General features: G+C 32.4%; 1 protein-coding gene across 1 annotated transcript in view; it reads left to right on the top strand.

Annotated features, from left to right (window-relative positions):
• The window catches only part of TRHDE (thyrotropin releasing hormone degrading enzyme), a 367,225-nt gene that overhangs the window by 275,144 nt on the left and 77,182 nt on the right, over window positions 1-14,899 (top strand). Inside the window, exons 8-11 of the mRNA XM_078076295.1 lie at window positions 2,114-2,179; window positions 2,813-3,000; window positions 8,149-8,237; window positions 14,752-14,882. Coding sequence (XP_077932421.1) covers window positions 2,114-2,179; window positions 2,813-3,000; window positions 8,149-8,237; window positions 14,752-14,882 — 474 coding nt within the window. The remainder of the gene's footprint in view (window positions 1-2,113; window positions 2,180-2,812; window positions 3,001-8,148; window positions 8,238-14,751; window positions 14,883-14,899) is intronic.

Consider the following 14,899-nt stretch of genomic DNA (forward strand, 5'->3'; position numbering starts at 1 on the left):
TGTCTGTCCTTGTTCTCAGTAAACTAATCTCCCCTGCCGTTCCCCCAGCACCTGAAAGCTACTGGCACATGCAAAGAACACCATACATTTTGTGGAATGAATGAATAAATAAATGATTGATTATCAGAAAAACCACATTGACTATTCTGTAAGTTTCTCGGTAATTCAACAAGGACAAAACACAATTTCCTTCACTTAAAATATGACTAGTTTCATGCAAGAGGAAGACTAAGATAACTAAGGAGAACACTTGGGGTTTTCTCTGTTTTTGGAAAACAAGAATTGACTTATGTAGAATTCCAGTAACACCTGAAAACTGGGACTGCTGGGAATACAAGAAGATGCTCTCTGCCCTGACTTTTGAGGTGAGCAAGTTGGAGCTGCTTCCTAAGGCCAGATAATTGCCACTTCAGCCTGCTTGAAGTGTAAATTTGAACTTTGTTCTGAATTGGGGAGGGAACCAAGAGCTTGAGTTGATGATCAATGTTGGGCCAATGCCAACTCATATCATGAACAGTTGGATTTTTATGATCTGTCTGTGAAGAGAATCCTGTAGTTGGGTATGGGACCTTTCAAAGTCCATGGAGTATTCTTTTGTTTCCTCTTTGGGATTATCCTAGCAGCACTATCCATAAGGCAAACCCAATAAATAAATAGTTCTACTGTTGATACTTTTTTTCTTATCACATTACTAAAATAAAACTCAAATTTGTGTTTCATAATTCCTATTGTTCCCAGATTTATTCATTTAGGTGCTAAAAAAGCATGAAAGATAATGCTGACAGTTAAATCTGAAATAATTTATTTAAATCCTGGTCCTCGAGTTCTAATGGAAAATGACTCATATGGCATATTCAAAGCCAAAAGTGGAATTCAGATTGGTTATTTGGGGTTGTATTTTTTTCAATAAAGTTATTCATAATCCCCAATGACGATGATGAATTTGTGGTTGCTAAGTTAGTGTTGGGCATTGCATCTTTAGAGTCTGATTAGGTGGGAGTTGCCATTTGCTGTGCTGTGAATTGCCAACAAAGCTGAATCTGTCACAGGTGCTACGATTTGTATTTCAGAAAAATTTCTTCACCGAGTTTAATTATCCCCAAAGTATTCTACTCTACACAAAGTACTGAAAAGAGTCAGCAATTTTTCTTCATTTTCAGTACTGTGATGTAAATTTGGATTTTGTCTACTACATACATGTTGTAGAGATGATGGAATTTCAAATGCAGGAGACCCTCTGTTTTATAATATAAAACACTATTTTCTATTCATTTTTCCATTTTGGATTCAGAAAAAGAATAACACCAATTGGCTGTAACCAAATCACATATCCACAGTGACATAAACCATGCTTTGTAGAAGGTAGCAGGCATGAGGTAGATAGAAAGTGTGTAGGTTTAACTACTAATGGTGGAAACTGGGAAATAGGAAGTCCTACACTCAAAAATATTAAATAAATTTAGGATTTATTTTTTTTCTTATTAAGTATTCATATGTGTTATTTCTTATTAAGTATTAATTAAGTATTAATAGGTGTTTCAAGCTCATGGAAATAAGTATGTATCCTTTTTTGTATTAGGCAGCCTGTCCCTTGCAGAGAGACTAGGGAACCGGGCAGCTTGTGCAGGCAGTCATCACTCTTTCAGCAAAGCAATTCCTCTTCACATCAGCATATATCAGTCGGGTTTCTGTTGTTGTTTTTTCTTTTCCATAAAACAGAATTTATTTTTTTCAACACTTCAACAGGAAGGCCTGATGGGGAAGTTTCTCCTAAATGTTTCACTGCAGAGGTAGTTTCTTTAAAATTGCCTGAGGTTGATTTGTTAAATTAAAGGAAGGTCTTTGACCCTGGAAATCCATAAGGAGTGATTATGGTTAAGAAAATAATTTTTAAGAGACCAGCATTGTTTGATGAGTTAAGAAATATGTTACAGTTAAAGCTCTTTGGGATATTTTAAAATGAGATTCTTCATCTTTTTCCACGTCTTTCTCCTTGTCTTCGTATCAATGAAATTCTAACAAATAGAAATTATTAATTGAATTGAGAAATAAGTGTGTGTGTTGGAAATTGCTGAGCCTCCAAATTGTAATTATAATTTTATATTCTTTGTAGGATTATTTAACCATTCATAAGTATGGCAATGCAGCCAGAAATGATCTCTGGAATACACTATCAGAGGTAAAGTATAGGAAGCTCGAATACCGAAACCTCCTCTTGAATATTTGAATTGAGTTTATAAACCATTCTTAACTTTTATTGACACTAACAGATGTTTTTACTTTTTATATTTTCTCGTATTGCTTTATCATTTTATTTTTGATATATTATAAAAGTAATGGGGTTTAAAACTACTTAAACTACAAATGGTAGTAAAGAGTACCTTGCCTACTTTCAAACAAGACAATACTTCTGAAATACAACATTCATATTGTGTCAGATATTCATGTATGAGAGAAATATTGATGTTAAAATAATTTTTTCTATAGGTGAATAACAAATATTTAAATTTGGTACTGGACATACTGGGGATACTTAATGATGCTACAAGTACTTGTTTTAACAATCAACTCTGTTTTATCTTCCATTAAGTAAAAACTTTAATGCTAATAAAGCTTTCATTTCTCTATATATGCATGAAGCTTAATTTAAGGCAAGGAGATTAATTTTACTAACACGTTATATTAGCTTCACTGATTTTACATGTTTTCATCCTTAAGTAAATCATAAAGGTTAAAAGTAAAAATGGTTTAACATTAATTATGTTTATAATTCATGTTTATAAAACTAATTTATACAATTTGGGTTATAAAGGCTTTAAAACGGAATGGAAAATTTGTAAATATACAAGAAGTAATGGATCAGTGGACACTCCAGATGGGTTATCCTGTTATCACCATCTTGGGAAATTCAACAGCAGAAAATAGAATAATAATTACCCAACAACACTTTATTTATGACATCAGTGCTAAAACTAAAGCACTTGAACTTCAAAATAACAGGTACAACACTCTTTTACATGAAAAAACAATTGCTTTTATTCTTGGGTTTCACTTTGCATTTTTAACATTTTAAAAAGATTGCTAGCACAATTATAAAATGTAAGTGAAATATGGTTTTCATTTTTTTATTTACATATGGTGTTTTCATTTTGATTCCTCGTTTACTCCCATTTCCAGATATTTTAACCATCAAAGTGACAGCACACCAAAGTTATTTTGTTTAAGCAGAGTTTAAATTATCATGGTGATTTAGAAAATTATGTGATTTTTTTTTACTTTTCCCTGTGAACGTTTGTTGAATTAAATTCAAGAAAGTTAAGATGTAGTGAAGTCAATTAAATGGAATGGAGCAAACTGAGATTTATAAAATAGATGAGAATAGAAACTAACAATCCAGAAAGACTAATTAAAACAAACAAAAACTACTACTAGACTAGTATCTGAGCCAAAGGAACTCAAAGTAGATCTATTTTTAAATGGTCTAAGTATCAATGCTACTTAGCATCAAAATATGTTCTCCTCCCTCATTTTCCATGTGTAAAACCACTGAACAGACAACATACATAGTATTTTTATTTGTTGTTAAACTTTCTTTTGAAACTCTTATTTAATTACTGAAAACAACATATAGTGTTTCTTTTCTACTTCATGTTTTCTTACTGTATGGTGTCTTATTAAAGGCTGAGCCAAAGAAAGATAATGCAGTTTAAATCAGTTCATTTCATTTTTTAAAAGGTGCCCTAAGTAAAGATTGGAGAGGGAGGGGACAGAAGGGATGGAATTTAAAATTAATAAATAAAACGAAGTGTTTGGATTAGGTTGGTCATGCTATCTCCCATTACATTGGCGTATTAGGACTCTGACTTTATCGTCCACCGATATCTAGGAGGTGTGAAGCATGAATTGTTTTTGGTTTTTTGTTTTTGTTTTAATCTCTAAGAGGGATGGAAATCATTCCCAAGTAGGCTAGCTCCCAGATGGGCTATAGGTAGAAGTGACTGAGAAATTCCTGAATGTTTAACGATGACTGAATTTGGAATGTCCTTTAGGAAAGCGTTGTCTTAAATCTCCTGGTCAATAGATACATTGGCTTTGGACAAACCGCCCCTGCAAGTCAACTGTTTCAACCAATGGAATGTAGTCTTACCCTGCCGCACTGTCATGATCTGACTCTTGTCTGTCAACGCTTCTGTATTACCCAGCCTGGATTCCGCACAGTTGCCAAATGCTGCTTCTGATTCTCCACCCTCTGGCCCAGGGCTAAACCTGCTTAGGCATCAACTCCAGCCTTGCCAGGAAGTACATAAAAACTACTTGACTGTGGCAAAGTTAGAGATTTAGGCCATGCCTTTGAGAATGATCAGTTTGACACAAACATCACTGATGCAGAAAAACATAAAGGACCTGCAAATGACAGAACAAATTTTGAACAAAAATACACTGTCAGCCTATAACATGCATCAGATGTATCAGCTATGAGTCTGACTCTTTAAAGGCAGAATTTCTCCCAGGCTGTATAAGCATATGTAACTTGAATAGAGCTTTGCTTTTGCTAGAGTTGTAAAATCATATGGATAATGTTGAACCCTGAGAACCTGGCGTATAAAATATTAAGAGTAAGATAATGTATGGAGTCCCTTTAAGCTCGAAAATTATTTTCTATCTATTTTGAAATAATAGAGCTTGCAGTTAAAAATTTAGTATTCAATTGTATCTTATTGATCAATTTTATTCACTCTAACATTGTGGTCAGAGCTTCAATACCAATTCTATCGGTCCTTTGTACGTAGCCTTCCTAGGTCTTTATTATACAGTGCAAGCTGTTGCAGTAAAACAGTGCCCACCGATACCAGAAATCCCACGAATTGTGGATCTTTTTGAGCCAGTATCATCAATTCTTTGTCCTGAATTTTATAAAGGATACTAGAACATCACTACAACATGCCCAGAACATTTTTAATGCATATAGTAATTATATTTTTCTATAGAAAGATGGTTATATAACTAATAATTGCATAGAGTTAGGTGATATGTAAAAGTGAATAAAATATTTGCTAGAATTTAGGTATTCTGGAAGTTCTGAATTTGTCTAGCTTTTTTTCTTTATCAAGTTAATACATTGCAATGTTAAGCAATGTCTCCTCATCCACTTACGGAGTTTCTCAGAGTCCTGTGCTACAGACAATTGTATTTATCTCCACAGTCATATTTTCCTTTTGCTATCGTCCTGATGACAGCAACTTCTGTAGAGTTCATGGTATCTACATTAATGCTTCACTGATATGGGTACCATTTTACAAAAAAGAATTTTCACTCAAGCTAAAAATAAGTACCTATTATTTTCTACCTTAACATGATTATTAGGATAAACATTGCTTTATTATAAAAACATGAACTATGGAGAGAGAGCTAACCCCAGGGAATATTACAGAAAAAATATCTTAAAGGTCTATTGAAATGCATTTTGTGCTTGTTTTTGGGTTTTTTTCTGCTTAAAGTGAGATGACTAAAATTAAACTTAGGTAGCTGGGACGCAATCTAATTCACAAATTCTTTTTCCTAATCTTTTTTTCAAACATAACCCACCGCAGTCTGAGATTTTCTTTATAGCACACCATGCTTCACTCAGCAGTGTTTAGTGTCTTCCACCCTTTTAAGTTGTAACCATAAAGCAACGTGCTTTCTTTGATTTTTGAAATGAAATTTAGGAAAAGATCAAATATGTGTTGTTTGGAAAGTTATGAAAAATAACATCTAGGATCAATAGTATAGCAATTCAGAAATGAATACAAATTTTAGATATGCTTGGTAATTTGTCATTTTTATTTTGTTTTTGTGACAATATATACATTTTAGTTGTGTGCATACACAATCGTGCAGACGTAGATACACACACAGATGCAGAGAGAGCAAAAACATTCTTGGGAAAAATACCCAGAAGACTATTTCAAAAGTTTTACAAAATGCCCGAGTGTTTGTATGCCCCCAGTACCTTATAGTTAACTCTTTTGCATCTGAACAGCTGTGTGATTCAGTGTCTGCCATGTAGGAAGTTTCCCATAGGGATGTAGCATTGACTGTAAACAACATGCAGGTATCCATATGAATCTCTTTTTCTTGTACTGTAGAGACTTTTGCTAAAACTCAAATATTGAAGCATACCATAGAAATGTTATCATCATTTCTAGTTCCACTATTTAGAAGAATACAGTTTAAATAAATGCAAAAGTGTACTTATTTATATTAGGGGCAAGTAATATTTCACGTTTTATGATCATGCTTTAAAAAGACACATTTATCCTTGAGGATTTTTAAACATCGTCAATTTTGTATATTTCTTGCCCTTTAACGGATACTTATTTGACTTCACAATTTAGTTGACCCAACTCAGTGTGGAAGATATGTACCAGAAAGTCAAGTTCATAAGGTTAATCTCTGTCTTGCCCATAGACTGATTTGGTTCCTTTCATTTTACTTTGGTCTAATCCTGTTTGATCCAATTCAACAGCAATTTCTGGAATGCCTTCCATTTCTAGGCTTCTTCAAGATCTTAGGTTTACAAATATGAACTCATAGTTAATGATTTGAGAGTCAGATGTATAGTCAAGCATTATTGACTCTTAACTAATTTTTTCAAATAATCAAAAAAGAGTCGTTATTTTTAGAGAAGAGCTGTTAAAGAAATATATATCAATTCTCTTTGTCTTCCTCACAGTAATACCATTATTAAATATTTGCCATATTCTTAGTATTATGTTAAGAGCTTGGAGGTCTTTGATAAAGAGCTTAAGTGGGTTATGTTCATTTACTTCTACTTTAAAAACAATACGTTTGGTTACTATAGGTTATTGATTCCCTGACCAACTGTGTGGATTCCACTGTGGTATAGCTTAGTGTCTCTACATAGTTGGCACTCAAAAATATTTCGCTGATTTAAACATATTATTTTAACTTTACATATTGTAGATGGCCATTAGTGTAAAATTATTAATTTCTTCTACTCTTCCACTTAGATTTGTTACTATTACTGATTTGTGTTTCTTGTGAATGAGAAATGAAATGATAAAATAATCAAATCCATGTAACAGATTTAGAGGAGATGCCCTCTCTTCCCATGGCCCCCAAAACATATTCATTATATTTGTAATTATATAATCCTGGATATGTTTCCTGAAAAATTCTCAATTCTCTGTTTACTTTCCCAATTACAGAGCTCAAACAGTGTCTCTTCCATAAAATAAAAAATATTTTTTACATACTAAATATTGTTGGCTACCCCTGCTGTTAATGGTGCAATGATAGGTCAACATAATCTGGCTATACTTCAGGGAAAGAAACAAAATGTAGTCACTGAATTTATTGTGAGACCATCCAGATTATCTCTCGCTAGTCATTTGAGATTAAATTGATACTACTTCAAGTACAAGTATAGGCTTCCATTTTTACCCTGTAAAAAGTCAAATTCTAGAAAATGCTTCTTTTAATAGCTGAGACTCATGACTGATCCCTGAACATTGGTTGATGATTTCACACATCACTGTGGAAATTTCATTTCAGAAAATAGAGCATTAAGTGTGTTCGACACTATTCTTTGTATTGATCTGGATTTTAGGGGCATCTGATTAGTTTCACCTTTCATTCCTGCTTTGCTGAGTAACTTTAGGTGTGCTGCATTAACCTATCTGTAAAATGTGATAATACTACTTATTAGGATAGTTATGTGAAAAAATAAGGATAATGTTGAAATGTAAATGCATGAAGCCACTGAAATGTGTATTAATTTAACATAGAAACAAGTAGAAAGGAGTTATTTTGAGACTTAATCAATATATGGTGTGGCTCTGATTTATTGATTTTAGCTACTTTTTATTCTGTAATGTAAAATGCAAATCTTTTTTTTTTTTTGCAAGATAAATTGTTTTGTTGAAAGTCCCCCTTTTGTATTGAAATTAAAACTCTTACAGGCTAAGTCTGCTTAGTGGCATTGAAGAAGTGAATTCATCTTCTTGACTTATTCCTTACTTTTGTGACGGGAATTTTTTTATTTCCCCTAAAGAGAATGATAGAAATCATGCAGAAGGTGCATAGGAAATGTTGTTTATTTGTTATAACCATTTTTATTCTTAAAGCTTCTATTTTACTTTGCAGTTACCTGTGGCAGATTCCATTAACTATTGTGGTAGGAAATAGAAGCCACGTGTCTTCAGAAGCAATTATTTGGGTGACTAACAAATCAGGTAAAATATATATGCTCCCCTCAGGAACTATTTGGTTTCAGATAATTGTTTAGCAACTTAACCTCTGGTTTCAGCTGTTGTAAAAATGTGAATAAAGACAAATTAGAAAGAGAATATAAAAGAGTGATAATCCCTTCTACAAAATTAAGTATAGTATAGTTTGTACATAGTCTAATTTTAGTCTGCCTATATAATTCGTAAGTTTATTCGTGTCATTGATGGTAAAGAGAACATTTAAAACAAGCCATCTGTAGTACTAATTTTAGCTGTTTTAAACTGTATCATTTTATAATCCCAAATGTAATTAAATTATAATCATAACTCCCAGTAAAACAGTATGCCAAATAATGAAACACAGGCCACATTTTCAATTCCATTTTCCTGCTATCTTCTTTTTTGCCAGACTGGCTCTTTAAAGAATGGACAAGGCGATATTCTCCATAAAATTAGATAATTATAGGGACAGAAGGGAGGGGACTTGATAGGTCATCAAAGCATCACCTAAACTAGGGTCAACTCTCAAGGAGCAGAAAAAGATGAGATTCTATTTTGTTTCTAAATATCTTCAAATAAGATAGCGACCTATTTCAGTTCACTGTCAGAAAGCTATTTCTTGAATCCAATCTAAATCCTTCATGCTAGATGTGAAACAGGTCTCTTTAATTTCTGTTTTCTATTGAACTGGAGAAAAAGCCAATTAATCATCTTTTATGTAATGTTTTATTTAGATTTAGATGGTCAAGTATGTCCACGTTTTTTCTACTCCTTTCTTGCATTCTGTTAATTGATGTTATCTTATTTCATAACCACTATGAGCAGCTACAATCTCTTTTTTGCAATAAGTGAGCTAAAATTAGTAAATAACAAAATAAACATTGTATCTGCCCCTCAGTCTTGCTCTTATAGGGGAGATATAAGTGCTCAAAATACATATATACAAGAAAAAGTTCTTATAGCAAAATCTAATCTGCATACCAGAAATATAAATGCTTGTATTTTCAGTTGAATTTTTATTCAAATTTTCATGTTGTTGTATTTTTAACACATAATCACATATTATGAAAATATGTGCTTTTATTTATATACATTGTGTATAAAAGATTCATAAGTAATGTAGTGATGAATTGAAATGCTTATTTTAAAATTTATTGGTGTTTCTCCTTTTAAAATTGCTTATTATAATCTATTCTTTTCATTTCTTAGAGTTAGCATTTATATGATTCTTAATTCACTTACTGTATTATTTGTTTTTTTTTACTGCTCTTTTACTTTTGTGTAGTTGTTTTGTTTATCTACATAATTTGTTATGAAATGATGAGTGAAAACAGTGAGTCATTAACCTAATGATCTAACTGTTAGATCCTCCATGGGATTGCTAGGAACATGAAATAGAACAATTTTCAGAAACCAAGTAAAACATTTCTCATTGGGGGGTACAATGGAAATGGGACAATTACAAGGGTGCAAAGATACTGATTAAAAGTCAGGATCAGGCCAAAACGTCACTTTTAGAGAGTGGATCCAGGGCAAGTCTGATTCCTCGTCAATATTTTCCCCATGTCCATTTCCTCTAACTCCCTAGTTATTTGTATGCTATTATTCAGGGTATCCTCTTGTTTCACGTAGAGTACGCAGAATAGTGTCACAGCTTTTCTTGACCAATAACCACAGGTGTATTTGAGAGGTTGTTTCCATTTGTAGTCTCTCATTATTAATCAGGAATAATAACAACACGATATTTCAAAGCATACATTTGCCTAAAATGTCACCTATATTAATACAAATGTCATGCTCACTACATAGTGTGTGCAGTGCATGACTCTGGGAGATGATATTTACATTGACTCTGATAACTGAGTTGTGCCACCTACAGTGTGTCAGTTTCCATTAAATCACAGCAGAGCCTTCTGGTTGATGGAACATTGTCCCGATAGAAGTGTTGAAGCTTTTGTGGAGAATGCCCATACCAAGTAAATATTTCTTGAAAACTTTATAAATATGTAAATCTGGAAGAAGCTGCCAAGAGGGACCTAAAAGAAAGACAACCATTCTGTTTTCCCTGTTCAGTCTCATTCTGGCTTTAGTTTTGTCTTAAATCCCTTCATTATGATGACGAATAAAAAACTGACACAAGGCACAGACTAGGGGGAAAGAAAAGATTGTTAACTCTTGTCTCCTTTCATGTGTTATTACCTCTCTCTCTTTTTTCAAAATACAGTTAACTAGGGACACCTGGGTGGCTCAGTCGGTCAAGCGTCCAACTCTTAGTTTCAGCTCAGGTCATGATCTCAGGGTCTTGAGATCAAGCCCCGCATTGGGCACTGCACTCAGCAGAGAGTCTGGTAGAGATTCTCTCCTTCTCCCCCTACCCCCCTCTTTAAAAGTAAATAAATCAATCAAAATAAAAAATATAGTTAACGAATATCAATAATAATATCAATAATGTTTTTTCCATAAAAACATTAAGAAAATATTCTGGTCAATTCTTATCAACATTATATTTTAAAAGTCCACCTTTTAGTTACAACAATAAGATCAGTGTTTTTATAATTTTTCATTATCAGTCACATAGATTTGATCTCACCAGGTATTAAAGCACAGTCATGGTGAATAATATAAAGTATAAATTTGATTTGAATCATCATATACTCTTGACACTTCCATTTTTTAAACCCTTTGGATGAATATCGAATTAATTCCAAGTTAAGGTATAGTTCATTCTAGCCTAAAATAGTTATTAAATCAACTTTTAAATTACTGAAAGCAGGTAAAAGGATTTATCTTTTTCATTTTTACTACTGAGATACTGAGAATGCAGATGTTTATAAATATAACAGCTTGTATGGTGACAATGAATGTGTAATGGAAGGGAATAAATTTAATGCCAAATGTTAGGAAAGAAAAGATTCAAAATAAAAGGAAATTGAAGCTGAAATTACAAATAAACATTAAAAATAATGTAATGATATAGTGCTTGCCTTAAGCATTGGTTTATATAAGACTTGTAAGCCTTTAGAATGAGTTATTTTTAATCCCCATTTTACAAATGAGGAAGTTAAGGCTTGAGACATAACTTGCCTAAATTGTCTTAGGAGCTTGGTTTTCTTTTCTAAATGTATTCCCTCTAAACCACACACACACACACACACACACACACACACACACACACACGTAGATTTTAAAATTTTGGTAGGTTGCTTTGCTGATGTGTCAATTACTCAACACGTTGCCATCATATTCATACACATGGTTCTTTATAGGTGCTATAGAACATTTTCTAATTTGATTCTCACACAAGTCCAGTGAGAAAACCAATATGTGTTATACCTGGGTTTGTTTTACATTGCTACCCTTGTTACTTTGGTTGGCTTTTTGTTTGTTTTAAATTCTGATTTTTCTGCAACCAGCCAATACTGAGGATAAAGGCTTAATCTTCCTCTTTTTATTTGGAAAGTATAGAATATAAAACCAAAATATTATAAAATTCCAAGTACTCTGTGCTTTGATATAATCTAAATTTTGTGCCATTTTGGATACATTCTACATACAATTTTAAGTTATTATTACTAACATTGAAAATATAACTTCCATACTTTTTATATTGGTACTCATCACATACCATACTTCATTAGGCCATTGGAAAAGGTCTCTTTAGAATTCATTGCTTGCCATTAGTTAATTTGAAGAACATTTTAAAGATATAATTAACTAGAATGAAAAAGACATTTACAAATCTATTATAAAATCTTTCAGGGAATCATTTCTCCAAAGATTTCATTTATAACAAAGGCATAAAAATATTCATGAACAGTAATAACCTTCAGGTTTTAGTTATCAATTTAATAATAACATACTTAAAAACAATAGATGCCTGCCTTTTTTATTCTCAGATGAAATAGAAGGTATAGGGATTGTTTTCCTATTTTAATTTGTCTCTCTTCTACCTATAAGTTGTTGAATTCAATAAGTTTATTATTTTTTTATTATTTGTTGTTTCAATTTTCTACTTAAATTCCGGTTAGTTGACATACAGTGTAATATTAGTTTCAGGAGTAGAATTTAGTGATTCATCACTTACATATAACACCCAGTGCTCATCACAACACGTGCCCTCCTTAATGCCCGTCACCCATTTAGAGCCAAGCGTATCACATGAGGTTAAATTGTGCCAGCTCTTTAAAATGTGAACAAGAAATAACTTTAAAAAATAGACTTAATATCATAGGATTCCATGACTGTTTCAGAATTGTATAAACATAAATCATGTGTTCATATATTAAACTTGATTCTTGAATATTATAATTTCTTCAAAAAATAACCACTTCTTAGATGAAAATGATCAAATTTACACTTAACCCAAGTGAATTTAGTATATGTGCTGCCAAAGCAAGCACCTAACCCAAGTGAATTTAATCACAATATGTGTTGTGATAAAAATCCTCATATTATTGAAGATAGAGTTAGGATTACTCAAGAGAAACAGTATCCTCAATATTTTAATCTTAATTTTTTTCACTGAATTGTTATCAGACCTTGATAACAAGGTGAATTTGGACATGATTAATTGAAATCTCTCTTCATATGGTTTAGTTTTTTAAAATGTCTTCTCTTCTGTTAATTATTTTTTATTTTTATATCTGTAAAATGGGGTAACATTCCAAAACTTCAAAGGAATTGTGTAGATAAGCACATTAAAGTTTTGAAAAATATACAAAAACAAAGTATCAGAAAACTGGGAAACTATTAATATTTTAGAGCGATGTCTGATAGATCTATTTTTTTAAGTACCAGAGATGAAGCCTGGTAAAATTTCACACAGAGGAAAACAGTTCCTTCTTCTACTGAGTCATAGAATTGGAAGGGACCTTAAATGCTATTTATTAGTTGGCCCTTAGATTATATGAGTGGCCTAAGTTCAAACATTTACGTGTAGGAGAACTGGAACAAAAATCTGTAAACTATCCTGCTCCTGTTCTAATTCTTATTTCCAATGCTGTGTCCCTCTTTTTCAAAACAATATAAGAATGTGAGAAATATATACCATATTACAGTAAAAGTGCTATACCATCTTGTATCAATAGAATATAATTTAGTAATAAAGACACCCAAGTCAGGAGACCTGAGACAGACCATTTCCTCCTTTCTTGGACAATTCGATTAACCTGTCTGAGCCTTGTTTTTTTAAATGTTCCAAGATACCATTTATAAAAGTGGCAAAAAGCTGACATACGATCTGAAACATTAAAGATTAGATTTTTATGTTCAGCATACATTTTTGGTTTTACTGTACATTTATAAAAATTGGCAAAATGTAACAGGTGTTAGATTAAGGAGCCCACCCCATTTCAGAGCCCACCTCATTTCAGCAATTAATAGTCATTAATGTTCACCCAGTGATTTTTGTGGTCACACCCTCTTCCTGTGTGGCTTCTACTTGAGAGAGACTATAGAGTCAGTGTTTCAAAAAGAGAAAGAAAAAGAAAACCTGTTTTGTAGCCTGATGTGTAAAAAACCTTGATAACAAGGTGAGAATTGGAGATTTTGTGTCTCACTCAGAACTGACACAAATGGATTTCTGTGATGCATTTTCTGGTTTTGAGTCATTGTGGAAATTAGGTGTCCCGGTGTGTGGGGTGTGTGTGTGTGTGTAAAATATAAATTTTAAGTAAACTTAATACATTTCATAACTTCTACGAACCATGAGTCCTGAGGACATCCACGAAATGATTAGAATTGTAAGCTATGGTTCTGTGAAGTCCACAGAGGCTGCCGTTAAGGTGAATGGAGTTCTCCATCTGTACCATATTTTGAAGGAGTTAAATATATAAGTTATAAGATTGCTTTTACTGGCTTCCTTTAAGTGAATTAGCTGGGGATATAATCAAGTTACCATTTTCCGAAGTGATTCCAATAAACAGAATTTATTATCTTTGTTCTAATTATATGTAGAAATATTAGAGTCTTAAACAAATGAGTTTCCTTTTTCCAACATTATTGATGATGCTGGAAAGTCTGCTATTTATTAGTACTTCCAAAAAAGCACAAGAAAAAAGGCAAGAAACAATAGTGACTTTAAAATAAATGAGCCCTGTTGTTTTAATCACTTTCTTAACTGAATAAAATAAGTAGAATGTGCACCTAAAACCTTTTCTTCTGTTCTAGCCCCATATTTAAATACAATCTAACTAGAAGCACATAAATACAGGAGATTTCTTGGTGACATTTATCTTGAGAAGGACATTGTGTATAGGCAATGGGGTTTTATCAAGAACAAAAAATGTTAATTATAAGAAAACAATTAATTGAGGTAATAATAGGTAACCGACTAAAGGTTTTCTAGTGAATTCTAGATACGGTGATGAATTGATTAAAGAGTAGATTTCAATTAGGTATTTATGATGGTGTTCTCTTTTAATTATTGGTACTATAATATCTAATATTTAGAAAATATACTTCATCTCATTTTAACCCATAAATTTAAAATCTGTTTTACTCCAAAAAATGTTGTTTTCAGAGCACCACAGAATAACTTGGGACAAAGGAAGCTGGTTGCTGGGGAATATCAATCAAACTGGCTATTTTAGAGTCAACTATGATTTAAGGAATTGGAGATTATTAATTGATCAGTTAATCAGGAACCATGAGGTAAACTGGATTTACTC

The sequence above is a fragment of the Halichoerus grypus genome, chromosome 6 (genome assembly GCF_964656455.1).
Source record: "Halichoerus grypus chromosome 6, mHalGry1.hap1.1, whole genome shotgun sequence".
NCBI classification, from domain to species: Eukaryota; Metazoa; Chordata; class Mammalia; order Carnivora; family Phocidae; genus Halichoerus; species Halichoerus grypus.